The sequence below is a fragment of the Lagopus leucura genome, unplaced genomic scaffold, assembly GCF_019238085.1.
Source record: "Lagopus leucura isolate 7727_CA_CO unplaced genomic scaffold, USGS_WTPT01 Super-Scaffold_100048, whole genome shotgun sequence".
In the NCBI taxonomy this organism is placed as follows: Eukaryota; Metazoa; Chordata; class Aves; order Galliformes; family Phasianidae; genus Lagopus; species Lagopus leucura.
Window position 1 is genome coordinate 127945 of NW_024962294.1, and position 19493 is coordinate 147437.

General features: G+C 54.5%; 1 protein-coding gene and 1 long non-coding RNA gene across 2 annotated transcripts; one reads left to right on the plus strand and one right to left on the minus strand.

Annotated features, from left to right (window-relative positions):
- The first annotated feature begins 16 nt into the window (after nucleotides 1-16).
- FNDC5 (fibronectin type III domain containing 5) lies at nucleotides 17-11357 on the plus strand. The gene is made up of 6 exons (XM_042885240.1): nucleotides 17-95; nucleotides 5852-5967; nucleotides 6252-6450; nucleotides 7723-7815; nucleotides 9824-9957; nucleotides 10333-11357. The coding sequence occupies exons 1-6, from the start codon at nucleotides 17-19 to the stop codon at nucleotides 10372-10374; spliced, it is 663 nt and encodes a 220-aa protein (XP_042741174.1). The 3' UTR covers nucleotides 10375-11357.
- On the minus strand, nucleotides 9780-18893 carry LOC122187595. Its single transcript, XR_006181348.1, has 3 exons — nucleotides 18693-18893; nucleotides 11846-11993; nucleotides 9780-11134 (listed from the first exon to the last, which is right to left on the minus strand). It is a non-coding gene; the product is annotated as an uncharacterized LOC122187595 (long non-coding RNA).
- Nucleotides 18894-19493: the final 600 nt, after the last annotated feature.

Genomic DNA, 19493 nt, shown 5'->3' on the forward strand with positions numbered 1-19493 from the left:
GCGGCGGCCGCGGGGGATGGAGCCCTTCCTGGGCTGCACCGGCGCCGCGCTCCTGCTTTGCTTCAGCTACGCCGGTCTGCGTCCGGTGGAGGCAGGTAACGGCCGCCGGGACCCGGGGAGCGGCGGGGGAAGCGCGGTCGTGGGGGGAGTCGGGCGCCGGGACACCGCCGGTTACCGGGTGCGGAGCGGCCCTGCGGCTGCGGCTCACGGAGCGGAGCGGAGCGGCGGCGCGGTGCCCACGCGTGTCGGCAGCGGAGAGCTCCTGTGAGCTGTCCTGTGGGGCACGGAGCGTCCCGGCCTCGTGACGCTTCCAGGCGATCGGCTCCTCCAAGGGGACCTCCGGGGAGGATGGAGCTCCCCGGGGGTTTGTCCTGTTTTTGACACAAGCAGGAGACACTCGGGTCCTGCTCCAGCCAAGCTGTACCTTCGCCTCAGTGCCCAGCAGGTGCCACGTCTCAGCAGCGCTGCTGGGAGCTGCCTGTGAGCCCTCGGCCCCGGCCCTGCCGGCTCTGTCTGCTCGGCACGGAGGCTGCGGGGTCTGATGGAGCAGCTGCTTTGATTTGCAGAACGCCCGGATAGCTCGCATTCCCGGAGGCTGTGGGTAACTGTCAGCACGCACGGCTCCAGGGAGTGGAAATTCCTGTGCTCTGTGGCTCTGTTAGCTGTGGGGTTACAGCCACCCACAGCCCACCCACACTGAAGCTGCAGGATCCCCTCGGGACGCTGCTGGGTTTGGCACACACATCCTTGGCCAGACGTCAGCGTGCTGAAGGAAAAGACGGGAAGATGAACAAAACATTCCTAAAAGGAGAGAATGATGGAGAAAAGAGCGCATCTGCAATTGGCCTTCCTGATTTCCTGCAAACTGGGACACTTCCCCTGCTCTTCCTTATCCTTGAATCACCTCAGCAGTGATGGAGAGTAAACACAGTGCTGTGTCTCTGCCCATCGCAGCCTCTGCCTGCATCTCCCCAGCAGTGGCTGTGGCCATTGGGTCCCTGTGAGGTTTTGGGCAGCGCAGCCCTGCTGGTGACTGTGCTGTGCAGTGGGGATGTGACCCCAAAGGTTCCAGGTGTGTGAAGCTGCGTGACCTTGGGGCTGCTCCTCCCAGCTCTGTATGGGCCGGGAGCTGAGGGTACAGGTAGGGACAAAAGGGACGTGGGCATGGTGTGGTCATCCCAAGGTCACACAGAGGTGGTGGCAGTGTCCCCATCGGCTCCGTGGCCGCAGCACCACCTGAGCACGTGGCCATGAGGCTGTTGAGCAGAGAAGCATCAGGGAGACTCACAGAGGGGCACCCAGCCCCAGCGGGGTTCAGCTCTCCCCCCCTTGCACCCAGAGCTCCCAAAGGCAGCTGTCAAAGAATGCACCGTTAAGGCCAAAAGCTGCCATCCCTGCGATGACCCATAGGAAATGGTGTAAATTCCCCTTCTGGCACTGTGGGGCTGGCAAAAGGCAGAGCTGTGGAGTGGAGGGAAAGGTGCGACCAACCAGACCAGGAGAGGCTTCAGCCCCAGCGCAGCTCCAGCCCAGAGCCCACGGCGCGGCCAGACCACGTGCAGGACCCACACAGCAGCTCTGCACAGCAGCAGTTCCAGCACTTCTTTGCAGCCCCTTCCCAGCTTCTGAGGGCCACAGAGATTCCTGGCCAGCTGACGAGTGGCGTAAGCACCGTATTGATTTCTGCTTTCAGTGTAGGAGAGATTTAATTGCGGTGTGGAGGTTTCTGACCCCATTGTCAGATTCCCAGCAGTGATGGTGCTGTGCTGTCTTGTTCTGAGTGCTGTCTCCTGCTGGGAACATGCTGAGGGAGGACAGAGAGGGCTCCTGCAGGGCACTTTGCTCGCACACACACCGTGCACAGCACCACGGCAGGACTCAGACCTTCATGGGGCTGTGCCCATGTGCTGGTGCTGTGTGTGGCCTCATTTGGCATCGATTGTTTAATAAACCCCTCCTGTCTTATAAAGCACCCAGAGGCCAAATTAAGATCTGACTCAAGCATAATTCAGTTAAAAGCATAAATGCATGGAGCAGCGAAACACGCAGATCTTTATGCATGCAGCAAAAACCCAGGCGTTGGGCGTGGGAGCAGCCAGAGCTCTGGGTACAAAGCCTGGGGTGCTCAGCCACCCCCCGGCCAGCACTGCTCTGATGGCATCAACGCTGCCGGGATGTTTGGTTCCCAGATAAAACACCACAACAACCCAGCACTGAGTTGGGATACAGACAGAGGTTGGGCAGCACCAACATTCACCAGGGCAGCGATGGCCACGAGGCTGATGTGCCCCATTCCTCCCACCCAGAACAACACCCGAGGCCGAGCATAGCGAGCGTCACCACCAGGCACAGAGCTGGAGCTGCCTGCTAACGTGCTGCCTGCAGGAGTGGACGAGCAGCAGGAAATAATTCCCTTTGTCCCAAAGGGAGGCACCAGGGGCTGCTCTTTGTGTTCTCCAAGGCTGCAGTGCACCCACACAGCCCCGCTCACTGGGCACAGAGCTGCACCGTGCCCCACTCCCTCCCACTGCCCCCCAGGCTCTTCTCATTAAAGCACTCAGGGAAGCTGAACGGCGCGCCAGCCTGCCTACATACCCCATAAAGCTGACAAGCCATTACATCCAGTGAAGGGAGCCATGCTGGGAGAGCAGAGAGCGGCTCCGAATGCAGTAACAGCAGGGCTTTGTGCTCACACCCCATGGGCAGGCAGCGATGCTTTGCAGAGCATCACACCAGACCGTAGCGATGCTTCTTCTCCTCGCAGGTTGCCCCCCTCCATCCCTCTGTGTGCAGGAGAGGCCGCAGTGCAGGAGCACAGAGCTGCCGGGGTCGGATGCTCCGATGGCCGATGCGACCCCCTGTGCACAACAGGAGCTGCATGGGGAAGGGGGGCTCAGTGAACCAACATACATCGTGTCATCGCCTTAGCACTGCCCACCTTGGAAGCTTTTGACTCCAGGCACTTCCAAGCTCACAAGCAGCAGATGTGGCAGCGGCGGGATGGGGACAGACGTGTCCCACGCAGCTCTGCAGCAGTCACCACGAGGGCAGGTGCTCCTGCACAGCTGGCTGGTTTGCTGTTCCTCGTGTTGCACCAACAGCAAAAAGTGAGGGAGGAATCAACCCAAAGCTCTGAAGTAGTTGCGTTAGATTTTTTTCCCCTCTCTCCCAAATGAAAGTCCATTAACAATCAGCAGAGCGTTTAATGAGAGGCCAGAAGGAATTCCCAGCACTAAGAAAGGATTAAGGGTAATCTTTGCCTCTCACAGCTCCTCACTGCACAGAGATGGTCCCAACCCACACCTGCTGAAAGGGCCTCACAGAGGTTCCTTGTGGACGAGAAACAAGGCAGAGGCAAAGCACTATTGGTTGTGGAGCAGCCATTCCTCACCAAAACCCACCTCATTTTCATTCAGTCATGGCCCCATCACAACAGGGGGATGCTGACATGAAACTGAGAGCATCGCCTCAGCCAAGCACGCAGCTCCAGCTCCAAATGGGCCAAGCTCTGACTTTTGGCAATACATGATTTGCTCCAGAAGGCGCTGCAGGCCCCGAGCCATGGTGGAGCCGCACTGCTAACCAGAAATCTTGCACCATGAGTTCTGTATGGAGCAGGCAGGGAAGGGGCACTCAGTAAACACACAGGAGGAAGGTTTGATGCACAGCGTGCTCCATGCTGCCAGGAATCGCCCTTAGGGCTGCCCACCCCACTGCCCCTACACAGCAGCAGCTCCCAGGAGTCACAGCCAGGCACAAAGGAACCTTTGGATCCGGCAGCCCACGGCCCTGCGGGAGGCACTGAGCCCCTGATCCAGCGGGGAAACAGAAACCGCAGCGCTCAGCTCCATGGGCGCAGCTGGAGCCTCACCAGCAGAGCATCTCAGAGCACTGAGCAGATTTGGGGAAGCCGTGATCTCATCACAGACCTCCTGGGAGCGGGAGCAGAGCGTCCTCACGGATTGGGATTTTGGTCGCCAATTCTTCATTCAGCTCTGGGAGTGGGGAACTCATCTTCCTGGCTTTGTACTTCCGACAAACGCTGTGCTGCATTCTCTTCTCACATCACTGCCGTACTGATTTGGCACCTCTGATTTATGTGTAGCCGCTGCTGCTCTGTAGTAGTGAAGGAGAGACGCTCAGATCTGGATATTGCTGTTGTCTCCCAGCTGTAGCTGCTGCCCGCGCTCCGTTCTGCTCCGCAGGCTCCAGGCATCGGCTGCAGTTCTGCCAACTGCTTCCCACCTCCCCAAGGCTCCTCTTTCACCTTGCTTCGCACTCCCAGCTCCCCCACGCTCTGTGTCAGCACGACAGAAACTTCGGCATTTTTTGTGCTGTGCCCCCCTCCCCCTGAAGGTCACACATCTCAGTGGGGACGCAGCGCTGCACCGCGTTCCCTTTTCCCCACGAGCAGCTTTTTCTGCTCCCTGCTCCCCACAAAGTTAATTCCTCACTCTCCAAAGCCTTCCTCAACCCACACTGGGCGACTCCTCCTAAAAATACCTCAGCAAGGCGACCCTGCTGGGATTTAGCAGCACAGCTGCGCTGGGAGCGGGGCGAGGTGCCCGGCTGCAGCCCCACTGCTTTGTCTGTCACCTTCCAGCCCCACCGCGCCCCCTGTGTGTTCCAGCACATTCATCAGCCATGACTCACAGCCCTTCCCTGTGCATTCCGTCTGCTGACTGCTAAAATTAGATGGTCCTCTGGTCAGCACGTGGGGATGGGGATGGCGAGGAGCCGCCTTGGGAGGGGAGCGGCGTCGGGGTGACCCTTGGGGTCCCATTGCACAGTGGGTGCACCAGGTGCAGTTTGTGGATAGAAGGCAGCAGTATATCACCACTGCTCTGCTGAGAGAGCAGTGCTGACCTTCACTGAGGTGTCCTGCACTCCCTTGTTCTCTCCCTTCCCAAGGGAACGCTCACCAGGAGCGAGGCCAGCTGTCAGTTGGCACTGAGGCTCCGGCCGGAGCATTTTCAGCCACATTCAGGCATCCAGGGCTGACTATAAACCCAACAAGTGTCACTGGAGATGTGCACACGTCTCCTTCTGATGGGTTGACCTCAACCTCAGAAGGGCAGCACCCTGCAATGGTTAAAAAGAGAAGTGTTACTCTTTGATGCAAGGAAACGTGGCCCATTCTCACCATACCGACCTCCTGGCACTGTGAGCAATCCGGGCGGCATTTACCACCTTTGGTTCATGGCCTGGCCCTTCCACATCACAGCAGTCCATCAGGGGCTGCTGCAGTGTGTGCTGTTCTGGCAGCAGTGAGTGGATGGAGGGGAAGGTGGGGAAAATCCTCCGACCATCTGAGAGAGCCCATCAGCTGTGTGCAAAATACAAAAACGTGTACAAAAAAATTCTGACAAGCTCACGAGGACAAGCAAAAAGAACGCCCCTATTTACTACCTCTGAATTTCCACCCTCCAGAGCTCTCATTCTGCTTTCATGCCTCCCAGACAGATTCTGCATTTCCTCCCAGCTGTCGCTGTCAGACTGTAATGGGACGCAGCAGAGAAAACACGGCACGCGGCTGAGAGACAGGAGGTGTGTGAGCTCATCAATGCTCAGACATCCTCAGATTGTTTTGGGGGGTGTGTGTGCAGATATTCCATGTGCCCAACGCCACTCACCCTCAGCAGAGAGCTCCAGAGCCTTGCTGGTAATTAAGACATAGATCTGCCATTTCCAGGTCCCACGCTCAGAGCTGCTGGCAGGAAGGCCATTTGCAGCTCAGTTTCTCATGCCTCAGACCACGGCCAGACCTCACGTTTCCTTCTGCTCCCCCAATCCCTCCCCGCTCCTTGCCCTCACTCCATCTCCTGCTGCAGCTCTGTGTCCCTCCTTGCAGACAGCCCGTCAGCTCCGGTCAATGTCACAGTCAAACACCTGAAAGCCAACTCAGCCGTAGTGACTTGGGACGTTCTGGAGGACGAAGTTGTCATCGGATTTGCCATTTCCCAGCAGGTACGATGCCTATTGTTCCCCAGTTTCGGCCACATTCATTTTCCCCCAGGTCCCCTCAGTTTCCAAACTCTCTCATCGCAGTGTGAGCCATTCCTTCTCGTCCTGTCCCATGGTCTCGGAGGGGAACTCGCTTCCCATCCTCCTTGCAGCAGCGCTCGCTGTGCCGCTCGCTGCAGAGGTCTCCGTGCCCATGGTGGACAGGGCAGGAAGCAGTGGTTTCAGACACCAGCAGTGCACACACGAGGTCCCTCCGCCACTCTGTGCTCTCCTCTCTCGGCTTCCAGAAGAAGGACGTGCGGATGCTGCGCTTCATCCAGGAGGTGAACACCACCACCCGCTCCTGTGCCCTCTGGGACCTAGAGGAGGACACTGAGTACATTGTGCATGTCCAGGCCATCAGCATCCAAGGCCAGAGCCCTGCCAGTGAGCCAGTCCTCTTCAAGACCCCCAGGGAAGCTGAGAAACTGGCTTCTAAAAATAAAGGCAAGTGTGGGTGAGTTCCACGTGGCCCCCAGTCAGCGCAGGGCTCTGAGGGAGGAAGGACGGACGCTGTGCACTGAGGACAGCTGGGTTAGTTGCACACAGGGTTGAGGCCCTCTGACAGCCCTGCACAGACACGTGGGAAGCTCTGAGCATTCCCAGCAGTCAATGAGACGCTGAGGTTGTGCTGCTGTCAGGGCTGAGCCCAGCATAAACAAACTCCTGCTTGAGCATCCTGATGCACTTCACACCCCAGCACTGAAAGCGACTGCACGCATCTAAGATGAAGATGAGGTTCCTTTGCGTCAGCAAAATAGCACCAAGAGGTCAGCAGCCACTACTGCCAAAGGCTGGCTGTCCACTCCTCTATTTCAGATTTAATGGGCAAAGCAAGGAGGTTTCCAGCCTGGGAACAGAGTGCCCTGCATTCTTACAAGTCGGGAATGCCGATTTTCTTATATTTCAAAAGTTGATGCCAAATCACAGAACTGCTGAGGTTGGATGGGACCATCTGAGATCACCTGGTCCAACCTCTGCTGAAAGAGGCTGAACCAGAGCTGGAGGTCTAGGACCACATCCAGTTGGGTTTTGAGTACCTCCATGGATGAGATTGGGTGATTTCTGCCCAGCAGCTCCTTCCCTCATTTCCCTTAAGCCAAACCAGATGGGGAAAGTTTGCTCACAGGAAGAATCTCTGCTGCAGACAGGGTGGGGAGCACAGGGATTGGGACTACAGGGGTTACTGCTAACCCAGGGCTCAGCCTGCTGCAGGGCTGTGGGCCACGGTTCCTGGGATGCCGCGAGTTCTTGACTCTTTCTGCCAAAATGGTTTGGTGTCTGTAAACACAGAATTACCGTTCATCTGAAAGCACTAAGAGGAGCACTGCTCCCCTCCCTGGAGGCCTAAGCTGTAATCCTCTCAGTGCTTTGAAGGCGAGGAGGTGCATTACGCCCTGCAAAAAGTCTCAGTGCATCCCCAAGCCCCACAGCTCCGCTGAGAAATACCGCGCCTGGCTCCTTGTGCCGAGCTGAGACAGAACTGCCGAAGCATGCAAGGCGTTGTGACAGGCACAGACGGCTCCAGCAGAGAGCAGAGCGAGCCGCCACAGCGCCAGGCAGCGCGGTCAGCCCGTCCCCATTCACTTCTCCTCCCTCTCCCCATCTCCTGCCAGCAGGGCTGAGCGCGGGGCAGCGGCGGCGCTCCTGGGGCGCTGAGCCAGGGCCACGGCTGAGCCAAAGTCTGGCGCTTCATCATCTCTTTTTCCCTCCGTGCAGATGAGGTGACAATGAAGGAAATGGCGAAGAAAAACCAACAGCTGCGCGCAGGGGAAATACTCATCATTGTGGTGGTGTTGTTTATGTGGGCAGGTCAGTTCCTTCTCTCTGTCCGAGCTCGTCGTTCCCTGCCCTGTGTGTGTGCCCCCCTGCACACCAGGAGCTGAAATCAGGTGAATCGGTGCTCTGGGCTGGCACAGCACCACGCAGACTTGATGAACCAGTTGTCTAATTCAGCACGGCTAATCCTGCAAGCTCCATTTTTCCAGGAAGCACTGATGCTAAGGCCATCAGCCCTCACCAGGACACCTGGAGCCCTTCAGACAGCGCAGGCCACAATTATCTGCCTTATTATGACCTCAACTCTCGTGCAAAACAGAAATTCCCTGACGAGTTCTGCCAAAGTTCAGACACACCAGACGCCAGGAGTCCCCCCTCAATGCCAACTATTATATTTACACTAAAACTGACTGCAAAAGCAACTGTAACAAAGGAAGTGTGTAAAGAACAAATGGCTCCCAACATCCAAACACTGATAAGCCCAGACCCTCTCCAAATTCTGTACTAAACATACAGAGCAGCATTTAACAGGAAATAGGAGAACATTAGCAGAAACACATAAACCAAAAGGAAGGAAAAGTCTGTGCAAGGTTGGGATGGAGGGGAAGGAGGGTGAGCTGAAAAGTAGCACTGAAAGCAGTGCCCAGAAGGTGCTTTGGAGCAGAGCACCAAACAGATGCACTCCTCCAATATGAGGATCTCTCACTACGGCTTTTTGTAGCAAGTACAGAGATATGGCATTTCCACAGAAAACGGTTCTCCAACGAGGGTTTGGGATCACATTTCAATAGATACCAATACATAGCAGACTGTGCTCAGGACAGACCTCACTCCTATGCTTTAAGGCAGCAGGAAGGGAGAGGAAAACGCCCCGACCCCATTGGCGCTGTGCATCACCAGCCCTTCGGCTCCTTCCATTTGGAAATCACACGCATGAGTTGATGGGGAAAAAACAGTTTGCATGTTTGTTTTCTATTTCGAGCTGCAGCCTCCCCAGGCCACCACTCAGCTGCTGCTGCCTCCCAGTGCCAAACATTCTCAAGGCAGAGCAGCTCCACGCTTACAGAGCGCCTGGGGGTGCAGGGGGCGGCCCAGGCAACCCAAGGGAACCACCAGGCTGGGAAATGAGCACAGGGGCAAATCTGTGACCCATAAGAGACAACTGGAAAAGTCCTGAGTTGATCATGCATGGCTGTTCACATTTGCAGGGACTGGAGGGCAATTATTGCTAGAGATGATCACCAAATTAGGCCTAAATTGAGGTTACAAAAATCCTCCAGCCCAGAGTCTTTTTGGCATTTAAGTCAACTTTTATCTCTGCACATCCCAATTTAAGAGCCCTGCCAGTAAAAACGATCACAACTAATCACACAAAGTGACAGAAGAACCGATTCATCTCCATTGTAGCACAGCCTGACACTCAGACCAGCACCTCAGTGAAGGACCCACTACCACCACCATTCCCTTCAGACAGGAATTACACTTTTGAAGCAAAGTCAGGGGGAAAACTGGGATTTTGCAGCCTTTCCCACCTCGTCATGGCTGCCCCTGCTTTCCTCTTCCTGTGCTCATTGTGCGTGTGGGAGGAAATTTCCACTGGCAGTTTCTGCTGCCATTTCTGTTACGTAGCCACAGATGCTGCCCTGCTGCGCTGCAGCCCCAGGCTGACACTGCACACAGGCAGGCTGGGTGCCTGCCCTGCATCCGCCAGCTCCACATCCTCCCAGAGGAAAGGGCCATAAGGAACATTCCCACCAACCAGAAATTCCAGGAGCTCCTGTGCTTGCAAAGCAAAGATCCCACCCAACCACACAGGCAGCGCTATCGCCACGCTAACATAGGTTTAAAGCACTCGTCCCACTTGCCTTAAGCTTCTCTCCTTGTAACCACCTTAGCAAGGAACTTGTGTAGGAAGCAGCTGGAGGGCTGAGGAGCTCTGTTAGAAAGGAGCAAGCATGGATGATGCTGTGATCTCCACCAGGAGGCACAGAGCTCTGCAGACTCAGCTCCTGGGTGCTCATTAATGCTTTCTCCCCACCAGGGGTGATCGCCCTGTTCTGCAGGCAGTACGACATCATCAAAGACAACGAGCCCAACAACAGCAAGGAGAAAGCCAAGAGCGCCTCGGAGAACAGCACCCCTGAGCACCAGGGCGGGGGGCTGCTCCGCAGCAAGGTGAGTGCCGGAGGGCAGCAGGCAGGAGCTCCCAGCAGCTCCCCACCACCAGCCGGGATGCAGGAAGGCAAGGCCCCTTCGCTTCCATGCATGCCAACGCTGCAGCACCATTAGCAGCCTGAGCATCCCCCACACTGCAGACACCAGCACCCACTGCACTGCATTTCCTTATAACTGGAGATGGCTCATTAATGCACACACATCTACAAGCAGACCACCACAAGTCAAGCCAACACCTTCACATCCAACAGGGGATGGGAGCGAGCACTTTTACACAGTAAGAACTCACACACACTGCACGGACCCAACGTGGGTATTTTTTTCCTCCCCAGCTATTTCTATACACCTTCTCTTCCTTTGTCTCCTCTCTCCCAGTTCCCAAAAAACAAACCCTCAGTGAACATCATTGAGGCATAACAGCTGCTGCTGATGGACTCCACTTCTCACGCTCACATTCTGCCTCTGAGCCTCAAGGACCGGGAGGTGAAATAGCATCGGAGCGACTGGGAAGGGGACCCAGCAACTGTCACCTGATGGCATACAGCTCCTTCCTTATCTCTGCAAACATCTGACCGGAAGGAAGGACCCTGCAAAAACAAAACAACCCAAACCCAACCAACCAAGATGGAAAAGCAGCAGTGAGAGCCGCTGCCTGCAGTCCTGCGTGGGACTCATGGATCACTGCACGGCAGCGGCCTCCCATGCTCTCCACCCTCACGCTCCGTCTCCTGGAACAATTTTCTCATCTTTGGAAACGTGCAATGTTTTGTTGTAGCACTGTCTCACCGTCACCCCATCTCGGCTGTACGGCTGTGAGCTCCAGCACTGCTCACCAGCACTGCCCCGAGCCGGCAGGAAGGAGGGACGGCAGCTCACTGCAGACAGGCGTGCGCTGCTTTGTGCTCTCAGCTTGCTTTGTTCCGTTGCACGCCTCGTGCAATGTCTCACAGGCGGGGTTTGTAAGAAACAAAGGAAAGAGAGGCACCCCAGGCTGCAGTCCCACTGCGGGGCTCCCTTGGCTGCCCCCCAGCCGGGTTCCTGCACCGCCGCCTCCCATCACACGGTGCTGCTCCTCATCTCAGACATTTGGGGCGCAGACCAAGATGACGGGGCACCAGGAGTTCTTGTTCAGCTTCCAGGATAAATCCAACCATCTTCTTCGTGGTATTGTCAGCACCTGCAGTGTGCAAGCACTCCATCAAGATGTAACCAGTCAGCAAAAAAAAAAAAAAAAAAAGAAAAAAAAAAAAAAGAAAGAAAAAAACTGATGATACCGGTCGCTATGCAAGGTCTCGGCGGCAACCGCCATTTGTTGCAGAAGGCTTTTGCCTAAGGGACCTTTTTCTGAGGGCTTCAGTTCTTAACGGCTTCTCGCGGGGCGCACAGGAGCGCCGGGCTGCGCGCCGTGATGCCGGGCTGCGCTGCGCTGCCCTCCGTGCGCGGGGCCGCGGAAGGGGCCGCTCTGCTCCCTGCTGGGACGCATGGGCGCGCATCGCGTGGAACGGATGAACTCCGGTAGTGTGCCATGGGGTATCCGCATTTACTGCTCCACAAAACCACTCCACATGCACAAGGGGATGAGGCAAGATCCTATTTGCTCCATCAGACAGGTTGGCCTGAGGAGGACGTGAATCTCTTTACACCGCGCCTGAGTTCGAGTCCCCGCACGGAACCCGGCCGGCGCCGCTCCGCCTCCGCAGCACCGACCGCAGGGGGGGACGGCAGGAATCCGCCCGGCTCTGTGGACCAGAAGGGCTTCCCTGAGCCAGCTGCAGGTCAACCCGTGGTCTCTTCCACGGATCCTTTGCCAGAACGCACTCCTCCATCACCCAGAGGGAGAGGTCAACACCTCTGACACAGACAGAGCAATAAACATTTTATAACGTACAATAAAAGATGAAAGGTGTGTCTTGTTCCAAGTCGTAACCCCCTGCATTTGTCCACTTCAAGCAGAACTCAGGGCAGAACACGGGGACTTCACACGGCGCAGTAACCGCGGGTTTCCTGGGTGTGGGACGCCAGAATGGCTCTGAGCTCTGTGGGATGAGGGCAGAAAAAAATATAAGGGCTGGAGGCATAAATAGCACTGCAGCCATAGCTGGTGAGATCCTTCAGACGTGCCTGTTATCCCCCAAGAAAGAAACACCGCTTGGAATCCATAACCCTATAAAGGGAGATTTAGGACAGATGGTGCAGCATGTGCAGAACGATAAGGGAGATGCTCCTTGTAATCCTGGAGCAGACAGCCAAGCAGGCAGCCCACAAAGGGCTGCAAGTGAGGAAATCAGCCTGCTAATTTGGCGGCTTTGGGGGAGGCAGATCATGTGCTGTTTACAAAGGCGGCTGTCCCTGGTAATTCAGCCCGAATCCCTTTCTCTGCTGCTGCTCCCACTTCCAGGTTTAAGCCACGTCTCTCCTAACAGAGATGCGCTCGCTCCTCTTTTGGTGGAAATGGGGAATTAAAATTTAAAGCATAACCGCTCGCTCAGAATTCAGAATTGGCTGCATGGCGAGGCAGGAGGCAAAAGGGTTATGGCTATGTTTCATAACTGCAGGCTTTAAAGGTAAAGTAATAATGCCATTAATGAGAGGAGACAGAAGGGGCTGGCAGCAGCTCAGCTCATCAGAGAGGGACTGCACCATTACCTCCTAATGATTCTCTTAAAGATTTTCAACAGCTCTGAATGAAAGCAATGTAGGAAGTCCACATTTTAGGAACCACCTTAGGAAAAGGGGTTTCCCACATTAAGGAAAAGGAAATCCTGTTTTCTGAGATTCACGAACATCAAAGTCTTCACTGCTGTTTCCCACCGTAACCCATCGGTGTCAGACACCACGAGGGCTCTGGGCTGCACGACTTCAATCCTAAGTTGGTGTCAGGAAACTCACCTCGTTCTCATCAGCAGTGCCCAAAAAAAATCCCTGTGTGACACAGGGGTGCTTTACAGCCAAAAAAGGGAGGGGATGAAAGAGGAAAGAAATGACAGAAGCGCTCACCCTAAAGGTGACCCACACTTCCCTACGCGTGTTCCCCTGACTGCAGGTTGAGGCTGGGTTGGAAGCAGGGCTGGAGAAGGGAGGCTTCAGTGAATGCTAACGGGGAGTGGGAGGGCAGGGGGGATCCCAGGGAGCCCTGCAGGGAGGCATTTCTCATTGAAGCAGCCCTGCTGCAGGCTGCTCATCCCAGGAAACAAGCGAGCAGAGCCCACGGGCACAGTGAAGAGCAAGAGCTGAAAACAGAATGCTTTGCCAGCACACGCAGTGCCTGCTTGAAGCTGAGCACTATTTGAATCCAAGCACTGCAATACGGTGCCCACAAGCACAGCTCAGCCCTGCATTCCTCCCCCGTGAGTTTGGTAGCAGTGAGCCATGCTGTGGAGCAAACGCTGCTCAGAGCACAACGCCGGCTCTGCTCCCATCCAACGGCAGCATCAGCATCTTCTTCACCAACCCTTCACTGCGCCACAGAAGGAAGCTCCCATGGCACAGTGGCAGCAACTTTCTGGAGGAGATGTAAGCAGAGAGGAACAGATTGCTAATGCCCCTTTTTGCCAAAGACATTCAAGGTTACATCACAACACCACACCACACACATCGTGCTGATACAAACAGCAACTCATGGGGCAGTCAGGCAGCCCCTCCAGCAAGGATGGAGTTCATGCCATATGTTGCACCAAATGTAATTTCCCCAGATTTGCAGAAAAATCTCCTAACTGCACAGAACAAAGCTCAGCACAACCTGACCAAACCCAGTTCTTGAAGCAGCAGTGTGATCAGCTTGCTTGTTGCACCACAATATCTTCTGTTTCCTCCACAAATCTGCACAGATTCAGCCCTCTGATGACCCTGCAGATTAAGGCAGTGCTGTTCCCACTTAGCACTCACAGCCCACACGTCTCAGGGAAAGCGAGCTGGGTTCTCTTCCAGCTCATGCATCAGCACCAATTTTGTGTAACTCCTTTCCAAACGAAGAGCCTTTATTATTAGCAGCAGAGTCAGGAAAGACGCAGCATGGATCTGAGATCCCAGATGGAGCCAGCAAAGCTGGCAGCCAGGAAAGCTGCCTTTTTTCTTCCAACCTGCACACAGTGGGCATGGAGTCACCAGGTGGCCATAGCAGCACAGCCCCACGGTGCCACTGGGCACTTCCCAGCACACTGCTGTCCTTTTTACCTGAGAAATCCACATTCAGTGCCACCAACTGCCGAATGCGACTTATCTGCACCAGCCAGGCCTCTTCTGCAGAGGAGTTCTCCAGCTGCTGTTGGAGCGCAGTACATTAGCGAATGATATTAAGTTTTTAATTGTCAGACATTTATCACAGTGCTTACATCCAGCTTGCACAAACCTGCCTCCTCCAGGCTCACACTGCTGGGTTCCACTCCTGCAAAGACCATAAGCAGAGTTCTCAGTTGTACCCCGGCTGCAAACGCTCAGCGCGCCCCCTGTGAACACTTCATGTGCAATACTGCTCCCTCTACAGCATCTGCAGTTTATACGAATCACAGCTGCAGCATCAAAGAATGAAATCTTCCACAACAAAGCCTCTCACAAACCTGAACCCTCTACAGAGCTGCTTCATGGCAGCGCTCCTTCGCACGAAATCCACAGTCACAAAGGACAAAAAGCAATCAGGAGGACTGCTGCTGGCCGAGCCATGGCACAGGGATGCAGACCTCAGGCAGAGCACACAGACACATCGTCCCACTGTCCAGACGCAGCACTGAGCAACGCCATTAACTCAGCATGGCTGAACTGGAGGCAGAACTGCTTTAACAGAAGGCTTACATCAACATCATTGACTGCTGCGCGTTGCTTCTTCACAGCCTCAAAGAGATAGCTAAAAATCAAACCAGGAGGCGCAGAGCCCCTGGATGCCCAGCAGCAGGACCCCCAACACATCACCTCCAGCCCCAGCACATCAGCCCTCCGTTGTGTCACTCAGACCACCATCCACCGCTCCATGGCTGCAGCACAGCCCCCCAGCCCAGCACTACGTGACACCAGCAGCTGTGGCGGGGACGAGCCCTGCAGGCACTGCTGCATGGCGAGGGAAGGGCTGCTGTGCAGCCACCCTGCTCCTTCCTTCTCATCCAGGCACAGCAGTGCGTTTCTGCAGCAGCTGCTCAGCACGAACAGCCAGCGAGCAGCCAGCTCCCAGAGCAGCACAGCGAGCGGTTCATGCCAACAACTGGGGTGAGAGACCTGCCTACATCGCTGGGTGTCACAGCTGAGAAGAGCCATGTCGTGCCTGGATCACACTGCTCCCCACAGGCCCTGCTGGGATGGGGTCACAGAGCACCAAACATCAACAGCGACAGGGAGAGGCAAATCCCAGCGCTGCCCTTGCTGAAGCCATTCAAGGTGCTCTCCATGCAGAGCACAGAGCGCCTTCGTCCCACCGAGACTCAAAGGTCTCTCCACGCTGCACTGCAGTCATGTGATGGATGAGAGTCACAGGGCCACGTAACACACCTTCCTTCCCAGGAAACAGAGTGTTCCGAGAGCAAATCCAGGGCTCCTTCATAAGCTGCACTATCGGCTTTCATTTGCCCAAGGGAACAAAAACTTGTAGAGAAAGTTTCCGACGTGTTCTTGAAAATCCACCTTTTCTGGATGCATTGTTTAGGAAGAAATGAGGCTACAGAGACAGCTGTCAGAAGGCAAACGCAGTGTCACACAGCGCCTGCTCCTTGCAGGTCCTTCTCCTTCTTGCACAGAGGTGCCTTTTGCTTTCTGTTCTGAGTCGCAGCCAGAAGGGCACAGACTTGGAGGAGCTGAGTGCTGCCATCAGGTGCAGCTGCTGCGTTTCTGTACCACTGTGTGTCTGTACCATGTGGGTCAGAGCTGCAGGGCAGCAGGGGAAGAACAAATCTCGCTTTGTTTCCTACCAAGAGCAGGGACAATAAAAGACTGCACATAAGGCTTGTCAGATCAATGCTGCCCAAGACCTCCCAGGAGCAGAGAACTGCTGGAACAGTCTGCTCATCAAGCTTCCATGTCCTGACCTTATGTCCATCATTATCCTTACACAACAGATCAATGAGGTCAGAACGCAGCCAGTGGTTCCACTCCTGAAAAAGGAACGCAGGCTGGATCCTCCCTGCCAGTTCTTTGTGACCATCTCACTTCCACCTCAGGTCCCCCTCCTCTGTCACTTCCTCCTCTGTCCCCCTCCTGTCACTTTAAACTTGAAGCATTTTGTTTTCTAAAGGTATTTGACCTCTGTGGTTACAATAGGACAGATGGTCACAGACATCTGTGACTGTTCATAACGTATTTCTTCCTCTTCTCTCTTTGACTCAAGAAAATCACGAATCAGGTCTATCCCAGATTGCAAGAAGTCTGATAAAATTGGGAAGCGTTACAAATCTCCATCAGACCTGGAGGTCAGACAGAGCCAGCACAGCCCGCAGGCACCACGCATGGCTCTGAAGGCAGAGGCGCAGAGCAGCAGGTGGTGCAGCTCCGTCCATGAGCACAACTGCAGTGGGAATGGCTGTGAAAGCAATTCTCCCAAAACACCGATGTTTGGGTGGAAAATGGGAGTAGTCTACATTCAGAGAGGGATGCTGTCAGTTTGTCCTTCCCCTGCCCTTCCAAAAATAGGCCCATCCAGCCCATGGGCTGTTGAGGACACGAGCAGCAGAGTGCTCACATTCAGTGCCAGGTGCCACAGTTACAAAAGCAGCCTCAGTGCTCCTGACTGCAGACTGATACAGAACAAGCAGAATTGCTGAGGAGGATCTCATCAAGAAGGATATGATTCTATTTACTGTTGAATGAAGGGCCATAATGAAGTGTGAACGCTAACAAACGGTCAGCTGGCAGGCATCTTTGGTGGTCAATTATCAGTTTCAGCCACCCATTTCCAAGCAGATGCTCAAATCGCATCTCATTTCTACATCTGCTACAACGCAGCCTCAGCAGCATTCAGATTCCTTTGGGGAGCCACAAATAAATTTATCCATTCCAATTTAATACCCTGTAGAAACTAGAACAGGAGGGAGAGCAACCAGAACAGGGGTCAGCACAGCTCACTGGGATCATTCTGCATCTGCCCTGCAAACGATGCAGGCAAAAGGGCGCAGGCCCAGATGCACAGGAGCACACGGGGCCAAGGACAGCTCACTCAGGTTTCTCTGAGACAACTGGGGAGCCCACACTGCATCAGGATGAATTCTGGGCCTGCAGCCACTCGGAACACAAGAGCCTTGCACAGATAGGAAAACCAAACCGTGTGATCACACACCACGTTCTTCCCCAGCAAAACAGCTCTCTGTTTCGCTCACCAGCTTTGTTCACTCGGAGCTTCTGCCTGATTTTCTGTGACTCAGAACATACGTCTTGTATTTTTAATTTAAAAGGAAAACAGGCTATTTCAGCTCCCCTCACAATCCCCTCTGCATTTCTGATGCTGTGTCCACACGCTGGAAAGCAGCCCTGTGGCTACGCAGGAGTGCAGCCTCCACACAACGAACCACAGAACTGCCAGCTCCTTGTAACTCTCGGGAAACAACGACTGTTGCACTCATGAGCAGCTGAAATGAACACAGTGGGCGGCCATCTCTGTAAGCTACCAGAACACTCCTTGCCATCCTGTCACTGCTCTCCAGCAGATATGCATCCCTGCTCTTCCCAAGCACTTTCATTTTAGCCTCTGCTGCTGACAGCTCTGAGAGTGGCAAAGTGTAGAGGGTGTTAGCAGTAGATCACTATCCCAACACTTCAGTTCTGTAGGATCTGCAGATCCTCCCTTCTGGGCGTGCACCCATTGGGGATGCTTCTTTAGCTCCCTTCTGTGGCACGTCTGCCACTTCTGTCTTTAGAATAACAGATGGCAGTCGTTCTGGGGGCATGCCTGGCAAACCAGGATGCAGAAGGCGGCTGCAAAGTGCCAGACATTAATTTTTCATTGTATTGTTTCAGAGTCACAAAAATAAGAACAGTTCTTGAAATAGAGCTGCAAAGATAACACACAGAGGAAAGTAGAGGAGAGAACGTCAACCAAGGGAACCAGCAAGTCACAGCCGCCGTTAACACGCCAGAAACAGGCAGAGCTTCCTGAGGAGCAGATGTTACCGTGATGCCCAACGCCACAGAAGGAGCGGCAGCGCTCAGAGCACGGCTGCAGTGAGCGCAGGGAGCGGAGAACCGCCGGAACCCGGCGCTGCTCGGCTGCTGCCATCTGCCGGGAGCCGCCCTGCAGCTCCAGTTCGGCCCTGCCCAGGACTCCCATCCTCCTTCCCTCTCATTTGGGCCAGCCCTCGTGTTTTCTACCTCTCACAGTGTCTTACGGGATAAAATATCAAGCACTTTACTGCTTTGGAAAGCTCTCAGTTTTTAGTCCCAGAAGACAGCATGAGTGTGCAGCTCCTGTGCTACCAGCAATTCAGTACAGCTTTATTAACCGACTCTTAGACCTGAAGCTGCCCTGGGGAACCCAATAGACTTCTGGTGCAGTGTAACTGGGAAGGCACTGTTACTAGCTGAGACACAGGGAGACAAGGTGAGACTCACACTGACACAGAACGCCCAGCAATTCTGCAGACTTCAGCATCTCTGACACCAGCCTGCCTCTAAATTCACAAGCTCAGATCCTGAAAGGTACTGCTGGCTGAACAGCCACAGCTGTTCCATAAGTCTAAGAACTTGGCTTAATATCCACCTTTAGTACCTGTTCAAATGAATATAAGCCGTTCTCATACAAGAAGAATTAACTAATAAACACTTACCTGTTTCCTTAGTCAATGATTTACTGCTCTAGCCATCAGGTCCCCATTACCTCTGCTCTTGAGCATTTTGGCTCTTAACAGCACACATCAACAACCAGTCCTCATCCTACATTCTCTCACACACCCTGTGGCTTCACCAGCAAGACCAATGAAAGCCCCAATCATTACAACCTGTACCACCCCCTGCAAACCTGCTGTAAATCAGCCATACTCACACCTAAAGCCAATATTCATTAATTACAACCCTCACCAGCTGACATTTAAAGTGCCCAGCACTCCTTCAGCAATCCAGTCTCACGGGCCCTAACCGCTCCTCATCCCTCACCTCTGCTCTCAGTAACCAACAGCCTTCTCCAGCCTAGGAAAAACTCAAGCAGTGGAAGAACTGTTGTGCACGAGTCACTCAGCGCTCACACAAAACGAGCCCTGTAAGGAGAGATCAGAAGATAAAAACCTTCCTGTAAAATTCAATAGCTTAAGAACATCCACAAACAAGACCTGTTGTCCTTCCCGAGAAAGTGAACGGAGACGCAAAGCTCGGGCACTGGGAGCCCCGTGCAGGGGGGAATCTCACAGCAGGAAAAGCTGGGCTCGGGGAAGGCATTTCCTGTCCTCCGCAACCATCAGATTGAAGGGGACACCTGTTGTCTTTCCTTTGCTTTTATTTATTATTGCATTCTGAAGAGGAAATCACCTACTCCAGAAATAAGAGCCATCAGTTTTGCCGCTCCCCCTCATCAGCCCGTCCAAACAAGAGGAATCGCTGCATCCAGAGCGACTGCACGTGAATGGAACCAGCTG